This window comes from Coturnix japonica, chromosome 1 (genome assembly GCF_001577835.2).
Source record: "Coturnix japonica isolate 7356 chromosome 1, Coturnix japonica 2.1, whole genome shotgun sequence".
Lineage (NCBI taxonomy): Eukaryota > Metazoa > Chordata > Aves > Galliformes > Phasianidae > Coturnix > Coturnix japonica.
Genome location: NC_029516.1, coordinates 174,816,026 through 174,836,715, shown reverse-complemented (window position 1 = coordinate 174,836,715; position 20,690 = coordinate 174,816,026). Strand labels below are relative to the sequence as shown.

Here is a 20,690-nt window from a genome sequence, read left to right as displayed (position 1 = left end):
AGGTGTATGTTTGGTGGCCCTGCCAGGCAGGGGGGTTGGAACTACATGATCCTTGAGGTCCCTTCCAACCCGGGTCATTCTGTGATGCTTGACCTGGAGGCCTCATGGACGCTCCATCAAGGTGCCTGTGGTGTTAGAACTGCAGAGTGTCTGTGCTTGCCATGGGAGGAAGCCTGGTGTTCCTAACTTGCTCCTGGAACCACAGGCTGACTGGGGGATGTGGAGATGGGCTGTTGGAGCAGGGTGGTCCCAGCTCTCGCTGTGATGCTGTGTGGAATCTCCTAGGAGGCGGCCATGGGAAAGAACCTGCATAGATGATTTTATTTTCAGGGCGGTGGTGTTTTTTTAAGGCTGATAGAGAGACAAGGAACAAGCTCCCATTATATACGATCATATGATATTATATGATCTTGAATGCCTGCAGGGATGGAGCATCCTCAGCCTCCTTGGGCAACCTGTTCCAGTGCATCAGTACGATCACAGAGAGCAAAACAGTGCAGTGCTGTACCTCTGCTCCTTCCCAAGTTGAATCAAGGAGGAAACGTCCCTTTAGCCTGCTTGGTTAAGACAAGATTCTGCTGACTGCTGTGGAATATCAGAAACAAAGCTGTCGCTGCATCCCCAGGAGGGCAGAGCTGGCTGGTGGCTGCAGGTGCAGAGCTCTTTTGTTCTGCCGTCAGAGCTGGCATTTATGATACAGAGCATCTCATGGCTGGGAAGGATGAAAGCAGGGTGTGTGTGGTCATTAATGCTGCCTTCTCACACTTCTGCACGTAGGTGTGTCAAAAGCATTTCCTTTCTCCCTGGAGGTGTTCAAGGCCAGCTTGGATGGGGCCCTGGGCAGCCTGGGCTGGTATCAATGTGGAGGTTGGTGGCCCTGTATGTGGTGGAGGGTTGGAGCTTCATGATCCTTGAGATCCCTTCCAACCCAAACCATTCCATCTCTATGAGTTCTAAACAAACTCCTCTGTAATTCTGGCTTCACATACCAGCTTTTGCTTTCCCTGGGGTTGCCTCCCTCTCTCTCTATGCTTTCTAAGTGTGAATCATCTGTTGTACCACTATTAGGAAATCTTTATAGCGTTTGCTTTCATCTTACAGAAGGAAAATCAATGCAGTGACAGTTTGGGAAGTACTGCAGGCTACAGGGGAGAGGCAGAGCAGTGCTGGCTTTGTCATTCCCTTCTGACGGGGGACACGGCAGCCTGCATTGCAGAACTGAAAGACGATTTTGAAGTGTTGGTGTGTAATTCCCCTCAGACCCACCTCCTTCCTTTGTCTCTCAGATTAATGGCATTGAATGTGTCAGTCCCTTTGCTGTGCGCTGTGCTGATGTGGGCCCTGCGGAGCTGCTTTCTCCTCCTTGCTTTGGGTAGGGTAGTGGCTGGGGACTCGAGTCAAGGTCAGAACAGGTGCCTTTGTAATCGCTGTAGTTCTCAGATAATTTGCATGTTTTCAGGGCTTTGCCTCACTGTTTAAACGTGAAGGGCTTTTTGTTTTTTATTTTTCTCAATAAAACAGCTGTCAACAAAGAAATGCATGAACAGCAACTGCCAGCACCAGGTGAGCAGAGCTCGGCATGTGCAGGGTCACCAACCAGCAGCCCAGGCTGCCCAGAGCCACATCCAGCCTGGCCTTGAATGCCTGCAGGGATGGGGCATCCACAGCCTCCTTGGGCAACCTGTTCCAGTGCGTCACCAGCCTCTGAGTGAAAAACTTCCTCCTAAGATCCAACCTAAACTTTCCCTGTCTGAATTTAAAGCCATTCCCCCTTGTCCTATCACTGCCCACCCTCACAAACAGCCGTTCCCCCTCCTGTTTATTCACTCCCTTTGAGTACTGGATGCCCACAATGAGGTCTCCCCGCAGCCTTCTCTTCTCCAAGCTAAACCAGTCCTGTTCCCTCAACCTTTCCTCATAGCAGAGCTGCTCCAGCCCTCTGAGCATCTTCATGGTCTGTATGTGTTGCCATAGAGGATTCCTGTAGAACCCCGAGGTTCATTCCAGCCTGACAGAGGGAAATGCATCCACAAAGCAGCAAAGAGCAGCCGCTCCCAGGAATGCAGATGGTACTTACTGTGCTGTCATGCACCGTAACACATTAAACACCAATTTAAGTGCGGTATCAATTGTATCACGTGCTGCCTTGTTGGAAATACAGAGCAAAATCTCCCCCTGTTGTAAGCAGAGCTGCCTGTCCTCAGCTGGAGCTGTGGCCGTGCCACTTTCTGTTGGTTTTGTGGGTAAATTTGATTTGCATGGTATTTAGTCATTCTATACCGAGCTTGTTGAATGCTTTTTGTTTTTCTTCTCCCTGTAAACCCTTTGATATCGGAGGCTTTAGGGGATATCTGAGGCGTCCAGCTTGTCGCTCTCATTGTCATGCAATTAGCTGAAGGGGAATTCTTGTACAGAGACAAACCTGGTGCTGGAACACACTGCACACACAGCCCACGTTTGGTGTATCCTCAGCATTGAGCTCTGATTATATGTTTCCAAATAAGATTAGCTGCGAATTAGAAAATAACAGCCTTTGGTGCAGCGTCTTCCCAGGGCTGCATTTCAGGGTCAGCACAGGGAGTGCCTTTCAGCCATTCATCGTGGCTATGGCTGGAGCTCAGTGCATGGGAAGGCGAGGAAGTTTGTTTTATGGGGCATTGTGCTTTCAGCCGCGCTCGTGGGGCTGCGGGGATGTTGGATTTGGGTACAGGAAAACCCGTTTTGTGTTAACCTTATTGTGGGATGTTCCTGTGCGCTGGTTTTCATACTGTGCCACCATTGTTAGTGCGTGACCGATTCAAATAGGAGGTTTTCTTGTGCTGGTGGCACAGCTTTAAGCTTGGTACAGCTGGCTGTCATTGCCCCTGCTGGAGATGTGGCCCTTCTGCAATAAGGGGGTGGCTTAGAACCACATCCCCCCTCCTTGGAGGTGATCAAGGCCAGGCTGGATGTGGCTCTGGGCAGCCTGGGCTGCTGGTTGGTGACCCAGGGGGTTGGAGCTGGGTGAGCACTGTGGGCCTTTGCAACCCAGGCCATTCTATGATTCTATAACATTTTGGTTATTAACATTTCTGGTCTGCTGTTAAATGTGGAGGTTGGTGGCCCTGTGTGTGGTGGGGGGAGATCTTGGAGCTTCGTGATCCTTGAGGTCCCTTCCAACACAGGCCATCCTGTGATTGTATGAACCATTTAAGAAGAGGGACCCTTTAGGACCATAGTGGGTAAACAAGGACATTGCTATGGGACGTGTGGTATGTGGACACAGCACATTCAGCTGCTGATGGAGAAACACCACTGGCTGGTTTTTAAAGGAAGGCCTGGATGCACAAAGCCAAGTTCTGTTCCTTGCTACCAAATTCCTCCCTAGGCTGCAACAGCGGCTGATGAGTCTTTAATGAAGTAAATACTATTTACACCAGTCGTCCTGGGAACTGCATTTATCCAATAAAGCCGGGAGATGGGAGCGCTGCATGTGTGTGCACACACGTGCACCAGTTGCTAGGCTACTGATGCTCAGTTGTCAAACAATTTTGGTTGCTCCTCTTTTCTATATAATACAGCCCATCTAGCAGAAAAACCCTTTGGGGTCAGTGCTTGAGTTTATAGCACGTCGCTGTTGGTATTAATATTCTCTTCCCTTCTTTTGCAGAGCGTTCAGTCAGAAGAGAGCTGCGATCGAGAAGGAATATGCACAGGTAGGAAAGCTCACGTTCAACACGTTGTTCTCTAGAGGTGATTTATTCCTTAGCAGACTTTCAATGTTGAATGCTCATGTTGTCTTGAGCTTCTTCATCCATCCTTTCCTTGAGCTCTGTGGTACCTGCTGGCATTTGCAAGCAGGCAGCTGCCTCGGTTAGGTCCATTCATTCTTGTTTAGCCTGGTCCGTGGCTTTTGATTGTAATGGATGTTTTGGCTTGAGGAAATTCTTGGGCGCTGAAGGAATATTTAACATATTTTTTTCTTCACACTGTTACAATGTCAGGCAGCTCCTTCAGGTTTTCCCAGAAGTTTGTGCAAAACTCGAGTGAAAAGTAAAACCAGGTCAGTCAGAGGGGAGGAAATATGCGCCGGCGGATCCATCCAAAATAAATGTACATTGACGTTCTTGAGTCAGAGCAGCTTCCCATTCAGCTGCAGTAAAAACAACCAGGTCTGAGCTCATGCTTGGGATGGGGTGTGGAATGAATCCTCGTTTGTTTCTGAGGGAGGATTGATAATTCCCCCTCATTCTGAAATTAGAAAGCAGCTGAGGAGGGGCGGCTCCCTGCTTAACGTACAGTGAGGGCTTAACTCCAAGTGCTGCTGATTAAAAACACTCGAATTTCTTTAGAAGTAGATTACGAGTAGAATAAATAGGGATGAGAAAACCTGTGTTTGCTGTATGCTGGGCTGTGTGATTGCAGTTGTGCCCGATGGTGGTGATACCATCTATTCTATTGTGGTGATGCCATTCCATTCTATTTATTGACCCTCATCTAAACACTCCTGGCAGGACCTGCAGTTACTCCACTCCTTCCATTGCCTGCAACTTTACATTAACATACATCGATGATATTGGCAGCTGTGCTTCATTTGATGAAACACGGCAATTTTTCAATGACGGAATCAATGTGTGCTTAATGAAACTGGGATTAAAAGCACTCGTTCTCTGCTGGTTCTTGTAATGACACTGTGGAGAGGGTAACATCAATTCCTAAGACATTTGTCCATTCCGCAGCAGAAATGTGTTCTATATGCAGAGCATTTTTTGTATTTGCTAAAGGGAAGTCAAGATAAGTTGGAAAAATAATGAGGTTCTCAGATATGGAAAGCTGGGTCGAAACAACCGAGGCTTTCAGCTGCTTGCATTTAAAAACCAAAGAGCACAGTCCTGGCTGCACTTCCAGCAATACAGCTGCATCGCTTGAGATTCATGGAATGGCTGCTGGGATGAATGGGGTCTTGTGGGATCGCTTCCTCGGGTTGCTGATAGGCACACAGCACAAGAATAATGTTGGATGTTTCTGCCCGGGGCTGTCAATGGAGTTCTGTTGTGTTGAGATGGTGATGGAATTTCACATCGAGCCTTCTGGTCCTTGGCAGAAATGGCAAATCCTGTGTCTGCCCACCTGAACAGGAACAGGGAATTCTTTGCTCCTGCAGCGTTGATTTCAGAGCCATGGTATGGCTCAGCTTGCAGGGCACAGAGGTCTTCCACAATGTTCCAGAACTGAATGCTTGCTGTTGGTGCTTTGTCCCTGTCACATGGTGAGCAGCCTGAACATATCAGCATCTGGATGGAAATCACAGGATCATGGAATGGCCTGGGTTGCAAAGTCCCACAGTGCTCACCCAGCTCCAACCCCCTGCTGTGTGCAGGGTCACCAACCAGCAGCCCAGGCTGCCCAGAGCCACATCCAGCCTGGCCTTGAATGCCTGCAGGGATGGGGCATCCACAGCCTCCTTGGGCAATTGCCCTGTGCATTATTTTACTGGGTTTTCAGTTTCATCGTGCTGTATCTGCCACTATTTCTGAGCTCCCCAAGCTGTTTTGCTCACTGTCTGAGTGCAGTGGGTTCCATAGGGGCTTTTCTAGGCTGTGCTGGATGTGGCTCTGGGCAGCCTGGGCTGCTGGTTGGTGACCCTGCACACAGCATGTGATTGAAACTAAATGAGCATTGTGGTCCTTTGCAACCCAGGCCATTTTAAGATTCTATGATTCCATTTTAGGATTATTTGGGATCCATGGGAGGAGCAGGTACCAGGTCAGCCCTGCTGTCACAGCTCGGTGCCTTTCTGCATGTTGGAAATACGCACTCAGCTTTTCACTACTGTGTTCTTTAACATATGCTTAAAGGCTTATCGTAACATTCCCCAGGGAGGTGGTTGAATCGCCATCCCTGGTTGTGTTTAAGAGCTGTTTGGATGTGGTGCTCAGGGATATGATTTAGTGGAGGGTTGTTAGAGTCAGGGTTCTGGTTAGGCTGCGGTTGGACTTGATGATCTTCAAGGTCTTTTCCAACCTGGGTAATTCTATGGGTCTCTGTGGGTCTCTATGGGTCTCTATGGGATGCTATGGGTCTCTATGGGATGCTATGGGTCTCTATGGGATGCTATGGGTCACTATGGATCTCTATGGGGTCACTATGGGTCTCTATGTGTCGCTATGTTCCCTCACTGAGGGATATGATTTAGTGCAGGGTTGTTAGAGTTAGGGTACTGGTTAGGCTGCGGTTGGACTTCATGATCTTCAAGGTCTTTTCCAACCTGGGTGATTCTATGATTCAGAATTGAGAGTGATGGAAAAGCTCTCATTTCCCATTAATAGTATTCCACGTAATGGCATTTAAATCGCAGCAGTGCATTATTATTAGCTGTTCTCCGTGATTAACAAGGTTGAAGTCAGAGGTGAAGAATACTCCTGTGTTAGGTGGGAGCAGAACTCAGTGAATGTGTGCCTCTGCTGCTACCTGATTTAAAAGCAGCTTTCCTTTGACCTGTTAAATGGGTAAAACGGAGTTGCTGTGTCAGCTGTTTTGTTGGGGGGATCTAACTGTGTCTCTACTGGACGTCTGATTATTATTTACTCAGCACTTTAAAGTCTGTTGGAGCCTTTGTCGCATCCTGAGAGCACTCAGGGTTCCTTCCTTGTCCCACTTTGTCCTGGTGTAGCTGTGCTTGATGTTCAGGTCCAGAGGAAGCTGCTAAGTTACTCAGAGGGCTGGAGCTGCTCTCCATATACATATGCTCTCTCTCTCTCTCTCTCTCTCTCTCTATATATATATATATAGGCTGCAGTCTCAAAGTGGCTGCTTGATCCTTCTCTTTCCTACTTCCCTTTTCCATTGCAGAAAGCAGAAGCTGGCTCTAAGGCAGTTCGTGACAGGGATGCTCCACTGCAGTCATTATGATGCCCCCCCACCTCTGCTTTGTTCTTACTAATTTGCACTGTGACTGATTATTTTTTGTCTTATCACGTAGCCCAAAGCTGTGCAGCATTAACTGCTTTACCTTTGTAACATGAGGACTGGAAAGGCGACCGTCTCTTTGATAAAAGAGAAAGTAAATCCCTGCTCTGTAGAACTGCCTTTACATAGAAGCTTTTTGCTGATTAATGCAACTGTTGCTTTAGGCGTAGGATTCCAGTAATTAGTCTTCATTGGCATGCAAAAGGCTTGGAGCTTTTTTAGTGGATGAGATGAGCATTTATGGCTAAGGGACCTGTGCTGGTGTATCAGAAAGGGCTGAGATGTGCAGTGCTTTTCTTTCTTGAATGGGAATCTCTGCGTGAAAAACCCTCCTAAGATCCAACCTAAACCTGCCCCGTCTCACTTTCAAACCATTCCCCCTTGTCTTATCACTGCCCATCCTCTTAAACAGCCATCCTCCCTCCTGTTTATTTGCTCCTGCTCTGTGCTGTTCTGTTACAAGTGGAGCAAGTTGATCTTCGGGAAACGTAAAGCACCAGGTGAATGTTTCTCTATTGATAACAAATAGCATCCTCGCAGTAAGAGCAGGAGGATACAGACACCGTGAGGGTTGGGGTGCCTGGGGAGGTGCTGGGGGTTTATGAATGCAGCTGTTGTAACAGCGAACACAAGTTACTGGAAAGGATCAGAAGTCTTGGTGGCAGAATGAGCACAGCTTGGTGAGCAAACATTGTGACATCTGGAACAGAAGGATCCTTAGGGTGGGAGCAGACCTCCCTTCTGACTCAGCAGCCATTCAGCCACTGGGATGTTGGCAAAATAAACCCAAGGTGCCCACGTGGGAAACTTCCAAGCATCTTTATATGAGCTCATTCCTTGCAGCATTGGACAGCAGTGTGTTTTTTTCCTGCCAGGAGGATACAGAAGGTTACTGTGGCCATAAGGAGAGCAGGAAGAGGTTGTGGGCTTTGAGGGTGGGTCAGTGTCTGGGGACGGGCACACAGCAATGTAGATTCATAGAATCATATCACAGAATGATAGAAAGGCCTGGGTTGAAAAGAAGCACAATGCACATCCAGCTCCAACCCCCTGCTATGTGCAGGGTCACCAACCAGCAGCCCAGGCTGCCCAGAGCCACATCCAGCCTGGCCTTGGATTGTCTGTTGTGTGGCTTGGGTTGGAGACTGGTGAACTTAAAGATGTCCTCAAGGATGAGAATCGCCTTTGGGGATGCTGTAAGATTTACTACTGGCCACAAAAATGATGAGCACGTGGCCAGAGAGGTGCTGGAATCTACTCTATGGAGATATTGAAGGTCAATTTGGACACCCATCAGTGTGAACTATTGTCGGGAGCTGCTTTAGCAGAGGTTGGACTCAATGGTCTCTGGGGATCCCTTCCAACCCCTACAGTTCATTGACACTGAGTGCTGTCCTTTTCTGGAGACATCTATCTGCTCCGTGGCTACGTATACACGTTAAAACAGCTGATCGGTTTTCTAGGGAAGAAAAGATTGAGGAAGAGGCACGTGGATCAGTTCCTCAGCACTTCCATGCTCAACCACTGACTCATGATGCTCTGTGTGTTTGTCCTCATGGTTATTTATTGCCTTGCTGAGTTTTGCTCTGGAGTTGCTGGAAGCCCAGGATGATGGAGAGCCTTGTGCAGTGCTTGGGCAGCTCTGCTGAGCGCAGCTCAGACCAATGGTTTCCTTATGCCAGTTGTCAGCTTGTGGTTATGAAGTGCCCAGCATCGCTTTTTAATTAAAATTACATTGGTTTCTAAGACAAATGCTTCATAAAAATGTGTTCTCTCCCTCGTTAATGCTTCATGGATTAGCAGTCTTCACTGTTGAGCCATGACTGTAATGCAGCACGTGAATCAAGTGGGAAAAATGATGGGAAACATTGAGGAGTGGCTTTAATAAAAGTATTTATTCCCGCAAGCAGCAGAATCCAGTCGGTCCAAATGTTTTAGGTATTTTTTTTTACTCTCATTATCCATTTGTCTTCTGGTTAATTGATTTTCCAGTATATACAGGAAGGCAGGCTGAGGGAGCTGGGCTTGTTCAGCATGGAGGAGAGAAGGCTGCGGGGTGACCTCATTGCAGCCTGCCAGGACCTGAAGGGAGCCTACAGACAGGAGTTGATCACAGCGAGTGGGGAGGTGCTGGAACAGCTGCCCAGAGAGGCTGTGGATGCCCCGTCCATCCCTGGAGGTGTTCAAGTTCAGGTTGGATGGGGCCCTGGGCAGCCTGGGCTGGTATCAATGTGGAGGTTGGTGGCCCTGCCTGCTATTGCAGCTTAGAGCTTCATGATCCTTGAGGTCCCTTCCAACCCAACCATCCTGTGATTCTTTGAGCTGTGTGGGTTTGTTAGAAATGGGATTTTAGCAGAACCTGCTTTTCCAGGACGGGATGCTGAGCAGCTCATGGCCCTGCCTGCAGTGAAGCCCCTCATGCATATGGATGGTGCTGGAGCTGCACAAAGCACAGCAGAACCTGCTGCCTCCAGGAGAACACATGCTCGGAACCACCTTTGTATTATATTCCCTTGCAGCCGAGCACCATTCAGAACAACAGAATATCAACAAGAGGTTCAAGAAGACGAACTGTAAGACCCAGTTGCTATTCATGCCATTCTTTCCAACAAAGCATGGAGAATCAGCGGCCCTGAATGCTACAAAGAAGTGATCTGCTCCATTTCATAAATGGTTAAGGACACCATTGTGAATTTCAGAGTAACTTGTCGAGACAAGTTTGGCAAATCAGGTGTTATAATGGGATTATTGATACCATTCTGCACTTGTCACAGCCCGACCTCTTGGTGTGCGTTTCCATTTTACAGCCATACAAGGAGCTCTATAGAACCCTCGATATTAAATGTGCGTTTAACATTTAATATAATATCCTTGGCATGGAACAAAGGCTGTGGGCTTACATGGGATGGCCCAGGCAATCTTATGGGGTGACCTTCTCTTTTTATTTAGATTTCTTGCCCACTCATTCACAAAGTTTTTCTCCTTTGAGAAGCACATGTGTGTGCTTAAAGGAGGGGGAAGAGTCAGGTATCCAAGCTGGGTTTTGTCTCTGAGGCCATTCTGTCAGATGGACGATTAAATTGCGTTACCCAGAAATATTCACCCGCTTCTAAATGATTTGACAAGGCAGCCCTTTAAAACGCTGAGCCACCTTCCAAAGGTTTCTATGGAATCTTTCCACTTAAACTAATATTTCCCCAAGAACAGAGGTGGACTGTCAGCTTCTATTTTCACTGCAAACATCGAGCTCCTTAGGAAGGGAGCGCTAAGCTTCGAGTTTAGACCTTTTCTACAAAGAAAGCCCTTCATGGAGCAGCTCCGTGTTTTTGCTGCGCCCATAAAGCAGATTTCTCCCAGCCTGCTTTTAGCTGTTGTTTTTCTTTCCAATTACTGCACTCACAACCTCCCGCTGCCTGGAATTCTGCTGTGTGGAAGTGCTTTCCTTCCAGCTGCAGACCTGCATTCTTCACACTGGGGAGTTTCACTTTGTGCTGTATTAGCTGGGCCGTGTGCTGTTGGGTCTATGCAGCCATCTGTAGGCTGCCTCTGCATCCCAGTTCTTTGCACCAGGAGTTGCTTGTTTCCAACAACAACATTTCAGCTTGTTTTCAAATTCCACAAGTACAGGGATTTTTTTTATGCTTATTTCTTAACGCATCCGGCCCGAGCAGTTCTCCTTCCCCATGTCTGCAGTGATGTAACAGGGAGGGCTGCTCCCAGCTCAGAGCTATAAGAAGCAGCACAGAGGACAATTTGGCCTCACAAGTAGTGGCAGTACCAGCCCTGCAGCATGGCTCAGCCTGGGTCAGCCCTGTAGGAAAGAGACCTCATCCCTCTTTGTATTTCTTATCTAGCTTGGGAGAAGGGCATGGCTTATAGAAGGAATGATAGAATGGCCTGGGTTGGAAAGGACCTCAATGCTCATCCATTTCCAACCCCCTGCTGTGTGCAGGGGCACCAACCAGCAGCCCAGGCTGCCCAGAGCCACATCCAGCCTGGCCTTGAATGCCTGCAGGGATGGGGCATCCACAGCCTCCTTGGGCAACCTGTTCCAGTGCGTCACCACCCTCTGGGTGTAAAACTTCCTCCTCAGATCCAACCTAAACCTCCCCTGTCTCACTTTAAATCATTCCTCCTTGTCCTATCACTGCCCACCCTCACAAACTGCCGTTCCTCCTCCTATTTATTCACTCCCTTCAAGTACTGGCTGCCCACAATGAGGTCTCCCCTCAGCCTTCTCCAAGCCAAACAAGCCCAGTTCTCTCAACCTTTCCTCATATGACAGGTGTTCCAGCCCTTAGACTATCATATACTTCTGCAGTAGTTTGGGACATGAAAAATGGCCTTTTATGCCAGGCACAGAGTCCAGACTCCAGTCATACTTTGTATTCCTAGGGCAGGTAAATAGAAGAAGAGCTGAATATTTGCTGTTTGAACACCACCCATCACCCAGCACATTTATGGATGCCCCATCCCTAGAGGTGCCTAAGGCTTGGTCCATTGCTGCTGCTTGGCAGCCCTGGATGAGCTGTGATGTCTCTTCCAGCCCAGGCCTTTCCAGGATTCTACCCTTAATCCAGCTTTTAGCACAGCCCAAACAAAGCAAAAGCCATTTGTCTTTAAGGACAGGAAGGAGTGGCCTTGCATCCTTCCTCCTCCAGAGCTGCCCCTGACCCAAACGATCCCCACTTTCTCCCTGATGCTCAGTGGTTTGTAGGACGGATGCAGGGCAAACCGGGCAGGTTTTCTTGGCTGCTGCAGCTGTTTGTCTTAGACCGAGGGTTGCTTTAAAAGGCACAGTAAAGGTGTTCTTCGCTATTTTTAATGACTGTGCTCCCTTCTTCCCTTCTGCAGCCCTGGAAGTTGTGCTTTCAGACCTGGACAAACCAGAATGTGTTGACAGCTTATTAAAAAAAAAAGCAACACACACACACAAAAACAGAGTGAGAATGTTTAAGTCAAATCTACCGTAAATGATTATTCAGTATGAGCCCCTGCATATACAGTGGTTGGCTTGTTCGGTTTTGCAGAGATAAAAGGCCTTTTATCAGCCAGCCCTGCCTGCCCTCCCAAGAAAGAGGAGGGAGAAAGGAAATGTGAGGCTGCTCGGGCCACTGCGGGCCAGGAGTCCAAATGGCAGCTGCAGAGCAATAAAGGATGTGCTGCTGAGCTGGCAAACGTGTGCTGCAGGCAGAGGGGTCTGTGCGTGAGCAGTGAGCTGCATGCTCAGCTCCCTGCTTGGGTAACTGTAGGAATGAATGGCTTGGGGCTTACAGAGATGCATAGGCTTTGTAAGGGATGCAACTCCTCCATGGGTGTGGGGATCACAGGATGGACCAGGTTGGAAGGGACCTCAAGGATTATGAAGCTCCAACCCCCCACCACAGGCAGGGCCACCAACCTCCACATTGATACCAGCCCTGGTTGCCCAGGGCCCCATCCAAGCTGGCCTTGAACACCTCCAGGGATGGACGGGGCATCCACAGCCTCTCTGGGCAGCTGTTCCAGCACCTCACCACTCTCTGAATAAAGGAAGGTAGGAAACACCATTGGAAAGCACAGTGCGTGAGCAATTCTAGATTTCCACCATATCTTATTTGGAGTGCCATGTGTTGGTAGCTGGGCTGGCAACGTAACTGCTGTGAAGCAAAACAGCCCAAGTGTTGCTGGCAGTGCTCATGGGAATCTAAATGTCTGGGTTGTTGCCTAGATGGGGTTTGCAACCAAATTGTGGAGCTTTGGGCTGGCAGACAAAGCGTTGCTTAGGTTAGTTATGTATATATACACAGACAGAGGGATGGGAAGTGATGGAGGGATGGGTAGAGAGGGATGGACAGGGAAGGAAGGGAGGGATGGGTAGGGATGGCTGGCTGGCTGGGTGGGGATGGATGGATGAATAAATGGATGGATGGATGGATGGATGGATGGATGGATGGATGGATGGATGGATGGATGGATAAATGGATGGATGGATGGATGGATGGATGGATGGATGGATGGATGGATGGATGGATGGATGGATAAATGGATGGATGGATGGGTGGATGGATGGATGGATGGATGGATGGATGGATGGATGGATAGATGGATGNGGATGGGTGGATGGATGGATGGATGGATGGATGGATGGATGGATGGATAAATGGATGGATGGATAAATGGATGGATGGATGGGTGGATGGATGGATGGATGGATGGATGGATGGATGGATGGATAAATGGATGGATGGATAAATGGATGGATGGATGGATGGATGGATGGATGGATGGATGGATGGATGGATGGATAAATGGATGGATGGATAAATGGATGGATGGATAAATGGATGGATAAATGGATGGATGGATGGATGGATGGATGGATGGATGGAGTGGATGAATAGGGACGAGTGAATGGATGGGTAGGGATGGATGGATGGGTAGCGTTGGATGTGTAGGGATGGATGGTTGGATGGATGGATGGATGGATGGATGGATGGATGGATGGATGGATGGATAAATGGATGGATGTCTAAATGGATGGATGGATGGATGGATGGATGGATGGATGGATGGATGGATGGATGGCTAAATGGATGGATGGATGGATGGATGGATGGATGGATGGATGGATGGATGGATGGATGGATAGTGATTGAGGGCTGCATAGAGATTGATTTCTGGATGTGTAGGGATGTACTTTCAGTACAGCAAAAATGGGAAAGAAGTAGGAGTTATGACATCCATACTGAGAATGTAAAGCTCATGTATGCAAGTGGGTTTCCTGACTGCAAGTATGACATAGTGAAAGCATGCTGTGGTTGAGTCTATTGCAACTTCATTAAAAATGAGCTCGGTTGAGAGACCTGAAAGTGTTGCAACTTCACTATGTGCGGTGATATTCCTTGTTTGTACTCTGTTGGTTGAACAGTGTTGGATTGCATGCTCCACTTCATCTGTGCTGTAAGGTTTGTATCAGGAGATGGAAAAAAAGTCTCAGCACGGCTTTTCTTAGCTCTGATTGCGCACAAATGTGACTCAAAGCATTTTTTTTATGTTTGACCTTCACAAACCATGAAGAGACAACTTGAAAAGAAAAAATAGGGCAGATCACGTGGTTTTGGATGTGAAATTAGTGAGCTACGAGTCTTCCTGGGTCTGCTTTAGGTCAGGATGCCACTCACGTCTGTTTGCTTTTCGGTTGTCCATCCAATATAATTCAGTGTATTGCAAAAAGAGAATGGCCCGTCTCTACCCAGGGATCTTCGAGCTCAACCTGGCCCCATACAGCACTCGCAGACCCTGGCCCTATGTCAGAGCAGTATCCCAGCACTCCCTGATCTCCAGCAGCTCTGGGCTGTGCCCACTGCCCCCCCTGTTGTCTTGTGTTGTTTGATCTTTAATATGGGGGTGGACTTTTTTTAACTTCTGATACATATTGATGTTTTTCATAATCCTATTCGCTCTGACCCCAAGGTCCTGACCCTGCATAGAGCATTTAGCATTTATGTAGGAGATGAGGGCAGTCTTTTTTTCCTTTGGTTCCCTCTGTTCACATTTATCTATATTGAATTCCATCTCCATTTTGTTAGCCCGTGATTATGACTCATGAAAATCCATTCCACTTGACGTAGAGCTGTTGGAGGGGGTCCAGGGGAAGCCACGAAGGTGCCCATCCTCCCCCCAAAATCCCACCCCATACATCTGTATTCTGTTGCCAGTTTGGATGGGTTAGGGCTGGGGTTGGGGTTAGAGGTGGAGTTGGGGTCAGAGTTGGGGTTGGGGTTAGGGTTGAGGTTGGGATTGGAGTTGGGGTTGGGACTGGGACTGGAGTTGGGGTTGGGGTTAGAGTTGGGATTGGGGTTGGGACTGGGGGTTGCGTTTAGGGTTAGGTTTGGTGTTAGAGGTGGAGTTGGGGTCAGGGTTGGGGTTGGGGTTAGGGTTGAGGTTGGGATTGGAGTTGGGGTTGGGATTGGGGTTGGAGTTAGGGTTGGGGTTGGGGTTTGGATAGGGTTAGGGTTGGAGTTGGTGTTAGAGGTGGAGTTGGGGTCAAGGTTGGTGTTGGTGTTAGGGTTGAGGTTGGGACTGGGGTTGAGGTTAGAGATGAGGTTGGGGTTGGGATTGGGCTTGGGTTAAGGTTAGGGTTGGGGTTTGGGTTAGGGTTAGAGTTGGGGTTTAGTAGGGTTAGGGTTGGGGTTGAGGTTAGGGTTGGAGTTGGGTCTGGATTTGGGGTTAGGGTTAGGTTTGGGGTTAGGGTTAGGGCTGGGGTTGGGGTTGGGGTTAGGGTTAGGGTTGGTGTTAGGGTTAGGGCTGGGGTTGGGGTTGGGGTTGGGGTTAGGGTTGGGGTTGGGTTAGTGCTGGGATTGGGTTGGGTTTGGGGTTAGGGTTGGGGTTGGGTTAGTGCTGGGACTGGGTTGGTGTTGGGGTGTTTCCCGTGTGTATCAGGCATTAAGAAGCAGGTAGGCGAGAAGCTTGAAAGGTGGAAGTGCTGTCAGCAGCCTACTGACTTTTTTTTCAGTTCCTGATACTCTTGCTGTTTTTGGAAAGCCCCAGAGCTCCAGTGAGGCTTAACTTCAAAACTAAGGTATTAAATGGGGCTAAATTTGAGTCACAGGCTGAGAACAAACCAAACACTCCCCACTTTACAAAAGTTCCACTGAATGGCCATCATACTTTCTTCCAATGTCCCTTCCAGCTCTTGATGTTTCAGTTGCTTGTTTTTCTCTGAGGCTTCTGCTGGTGGAGCTGCCTTGGCCCGAGCAGCTCAGGGAAGGGCCATCAACCCTCCATGCTGCTTCCTGCTGTGCTGGAAGGTGTTAGGAGGGACTCTGCAGGCTGTTAGCCAGCATGGAGGTTATCACTAGGGTCAGCAATCACTTCCCAGTGCTTAACATTGGATTTCAGCTGCTTAAAGCCTGGGCTGCTGGTTGGTGACCCTGCACACAGCAGGGGGTTGGAGCTGGATGAGCACTGTGGGCCTTTGCAACCCAGGCCATTCTATGATCCTGTGATTCTTCCTGCTATATAATGCACCTTCAAGCTCCTGCCCTGGCCCTCAGCCATCCCTATGTCCCCTTGTCCGTGCTGAATGTGGTGAGGCCTCCTCCATTCTCTCTGGGTTTGGGATTTCAGCTCATTCTGGTCAGTTCTTCCTGCCTTCGCCTTTCACTTCCGACTCCTAGAAACACCCTTTGGTCTCTTACTCAAAGCAATTAGATTCTAATTTGGAAAGCCTCAAGGTTCTTTCATTGACCGCTCTGTCGTATTTCACGTATGTTTGGATTCATTATTTTTTCACTTATTCTCTTTTTGTTGGCGTTTGCAAAGCACTGCAGAGGTGCGCGGCGCTATCTGAATGCTTTCTAATGACGCAGCCCTGGAGAAGTTAAATGAAGTGACAGCAGAGCTGAGTTTCCCCCATTGTGTTGAGAAGAGCAGCGTTTATGTCGAGACCGAGGAGTCAACGTGAAAAACATGATAAAGAAAGGTTGGAGTGAAGGGATGAGACCAGACTGCAAATGTGTAGCTCGCCGTGGGCTAAATAAAGGTGGTTCTGAAGTCTATTCTCTCCCAGTGCTGAACCCAGTATGGGTGCAGTTCACTTTGGTTCTGGTTCTGTTTCAGGTCTTTTAGAACCAGGTTGTGTTGGCATTCCCTATGAGTCTATATATGTTTGGTTAAAGCATGATATGAAGAAGCCAGTCTGTGCCCCCCAGCTCTGCGCACAGCAATGCCCTCCTTAAAGCTCCAGGCTTTTCTGTGAAGAGCATTTTCCTTTGCAGGAGCTTTGAATTTTAGGCACACGTTGGCCACAGCGTAAAAGACCGAGTGAGGATGGTTCTATTTCTCGTAGTGATCTATTTAATTTCCCTGCTTTCTCTCAGTCTTAAGGCTGTATTCAGATCTTTGTGTCTGGGATTAATTTGACTTGGCACACTGCTCTGTCTGTCTCCCAGGAGCAGCTGATTATTGACAATGCATTTCTTTTTCCTCTTCTCCCTACGGCTCGTAGCAATTCGCTCTACCTGACTGCAGATAATACCCAAAGAGCAAAAGTATTTTAAGAATGAGTGGCAGAGGTACCTGTAATGGGAGAAAAACCACCTTACCGTGAGTCCCCAGCTGTTGTTTAGTGGGGCATTGCTGGCTGACAGCTGAAATGGAATGGTTTGAAAGTGAGACGGGGAGGTTTAGGTTGGATCTGAGGATCATGCAGAGGGTGGTGATGCACTGGAACAGGTTGCCCAAGGAGGCTGTGGATGCCCCATCCCTGCAGGCATTCAAGGCCAGGCTGGATGTGGCTCTGGGCAGCCTGGGCTGCTGGTTGGTGACCCTGCACACAGCAGGGGGTTGGAACTACATGATCATCTTGGTCCATTTCAACCCAGGCCATTCCATCACTCCATGATTCTATAATGTAATAACATGGGATGCTGAGTGGTGGCACTGCCTCTACGGCTGTACAGCATTGCTGTGGCCTTATGGAAGGGAATTGGGGCTGGAGAGCTAATGGGAAGAAGACTATATTGGATGTCTGTTAGAGCAGGTGTGCTTTGTTCCCCCTTTAATAAATGGCATTTAAAATCTGTTCTTATATTATAACTGCTTTTTGTTCCTCTGTGTACGGATTTATTTTAGTATATCCAGAAACCAAGAAACAATATTAATGCATAAATTTTACTGAATGAAAGAGCAGGACTTGTAGTGAGATCTGCTATATACAGCTGTGTAATTCCAGCTGCTGCTGGTATTCTAATATGCACAAATCTTTCTAATATGCAAAAACAAGCCCCAAAACAGTATCAATACTGCCACGGCCTGAAGGCGTGTGTTAATTAAAGTGCAAAATGGGGCTTATTTATTTGTTAGCCGTACTTGTGCCTGTGTTTTTAATCCTCTCTGTAGTTCTCATTAGTTCCGTATATGCGGTTGAGCATCCAAACAACCCTGTGGCTCTGGGCAGCCTGGGCTGCTGGTTGGCGACCCTGCACGTAGCAGGGGGTTGGAGCTGGATGAGCACTGCGGGCCTTTGCAATTCAGAGCATCACAGGGTGGTCCTGAGCAACTCCCACCCGGAGCTGCAGGCAGTGCTGGCAGCGATGAGGCTGAGAGCAACCAAAAAAGTGTCAGGAGCGAAGATGTACGGGAAGCACAGATGGAAGGAGCCAGAGCCAGAAAGGAGACAAAGGGGTGCGGGCTGCAAGTTTGTCTGTGGTGAAAGAAGAAGTGAATGGCGAAGAGCTGCGGAACAGCATAAAGAATGAGATGATGGGAACGGCTGAGGCAGGTCTGTGTTGGCAGCCCAAGGTGAGGAGTGGGTGGTGGGTGAGGAGGGGGAGCTGCTGAGCTGGGAAGGGTCAGAAGTTGGAGGGGGAAAGGGAGAAAGGGGGAAAAAAAGTGATATCTGGGGTGCACGTTCAGGAGATTGAGTGGCTTGCTGGTGTTGGGAATGCAGAAAGGCTGGGGTGGGGGAGGTTGTGGATGCCCTGTCCTTGGAGGTGTTCAAGACCAGGTTGGACGGGGCCCTGGGCAACCTGATCTATGGTGATCTATGGGGATCTATGGGGTCTCTGTGGGGATATATGGGGTCTCCTGGGCAACCTGATCTAGTAAATGTGTATGTTTGGTGGCCCTGCCAGGCAGGGGGGTTGGAACTACATGATCCTTGAGGTCCCTTCCAACCCGAGTCATTCTGTGATTCTGTGTGATAGGGGTAGAGTGGTGAGAGGAGGGGGGCTGAGGTGAGATGCGTTCCAGGTAAGAGCTCCTAGGTGGGTCATGAGAATGGAAGACAGCACTGCTGAAGGACAGGGAATAACTGAGAGCAAGCAAGCATGGAAAGACAAAGAGCTGCAAGGTATTGGGGAGGTCTATGGGGTGTAGAGAAACCAGCGGGTGTGTTGATCCTGCAGGAGCTTCCACCAAAAAAGCTGTGGAGCTGATGGAAGGGCAAAGTGCCTGAGAGCTGGAGGAGGGTGGGACTGTAAGCAAAGACCAAATAATCACAGCATTAATTACAGCCAGGAGAGCGGTAATGAAGGAAGCGTACATACGATGAGCACATGTTCAGCCTTCACTCAGCACTTCGGTCTCTGAACTCTGCTGAATGAGGAACGGCGATGGTAATATCAGTTATGTAAGGAGGATTTTATTAATCACTTTAAAGCAGGCAGGAACTGCCAAGAAAGTGCTTTGAATTAAAGATCAGCGTGAAGTCTTTCAGTTGTCGTCATCCTGATGGAGGGGAGGTCATAGAATCGTGGAACCATAGAATGGCCTGGGTTGGAAAGGACCTCAATGCTCATCCAGCTCCAACCCCTGCTGTGTGCAGGGTCACCAACCAGCAGCCCAGGCTGCCCAGAGCCACATCCAGCCTGGCCTTGAATGCCTGCAGGGATGGGGCATCCACAGCCTCCTTGGGCAACCTGTTGCAGTGAATGGGTTTAGATAAGAACAGCTGGCTTGAACCATGTGGAGGGTTGTATCTGAAGTGGATGTACTGTCCTGGCGCATGTTAAGAATAAAGTGTAAATTCCATCCTAACATGAGGATGGACCTCACTGTCAGAGTGCTGCAGCATGGAAACAGCCTGGAGAGGTGGTGGAATGTTCTCTATGGAGATACTGCAGACCCATCTGGATGCTCACCTGTGTGACCTGCTGTAAGGATCTGCTTTGTCAGGGGTTGGGCTCAGTGGTCTGTAGAGGTCTCTTCTCTTTGACAGGACAAGGGGGAATGGTTTGAAAGTGAGACAGGGGAGGTTTAGGTTGGATCTGAGGAGGGAGTTTTACACCCCGAGGGTGGTGAAACTGGAACAGGCTGCCCAAGGAGGCTGTGGATGCCCCATCCCTGCAGGCATTCAAGGCCAGGCTGGATGTGGCTCTGGGCAGCCTGGGCTGCTGGTTGGTGACCCTGCACACAGCAGGGATTGGAGCTGGATGAGCACTGTGGGCCTTTGCATTCAGGCCATTCTATCATTCTGCAGTTCCATTCTGTGTTTCTCCCAACCCCTGCCATGCTGCGTTATGTACCTTTACACCAGTTTAAACTGTGGCTCAAGGTGCTGTGTTTCAGTAAATCACACCCCAGCCCCAACGCATTGAAGCTGAAGCCTGGAGTTCACACTCCGGTTTCATGTTTGTTTTTTAACTACTCAATGATTGAGAGGCGGAACTGGAGAAAAAAACCAACCCCATAACAACACAAGCCCTTCATTAGCATAACTTCCTGATGGAATTTGGGCTCCCAGATGGTTTGCTGGGCTCCTTGCCCATGTTTCCCAGCTCTGCGGGGCCGTTCCCAATTCGATGCCTCAATACAAGCGGAGCGGAATCCCCGTCTTCCACCAGCTTTATGCCATGGTAGCACGCGAAGGAAAGCACCGAATAGCTGCCGGTAAAGAATACATTTCCTGGGCTCTGAACTCTGCTCTGACCCCAACCAGCCGCGCTCTGCTCTGGGAATCCCATTGGAGAGCAACACGAGCGTCAGTCGGATGCTGGGCTGCGCTGCCATCTCCATCCTCATTCCCTCCCTTCTTTCTCTTGGTTTGTTTTCCACATGAGTGGGAAACAATTGCTCCTTCCACTGCGGAGCCCTTCTCCCATTCCTGGGAAAATGGCAGGGAATGGGAACATTTGCATAATCGTCTTTGGTGCTATTGTGGGCCGGGCTCCTGGCGGCCGCTGGGCTGCAGAGCGGCCACCTGTCCCGAACAAATGGACTTTGCCTTTGTGTCGCCTTATCTGCTTTTCCGCCGTGTT

At 48.9% G+C, this 20,690-nt stretch overlaps 1 protein-coding gene across 1 annotated transcript in view; it reads left to right on the top strand.

Annotated features, from left to right (window-relative positions):
- The window catches only part of FCHSD2 (FCH and double SH3 domains 2), a 100,735-nt gene that overhangs the window by 17,291 nt on the left and 62,754 nt on the right, over positions 1 to 20,690 (top strand). Inside the window, exon 3 of the mRNA XM_015852530.2 lies at positions 3,650 to 3,695. Within this exon, the coding sequence (XP_015708016.1) occupies positions 3,650 to 3,695 (46 nt within the window). The remainder of the gene's footprint in view (positions 1 to 3,649; positions 3,696 to 20,690) is intronic.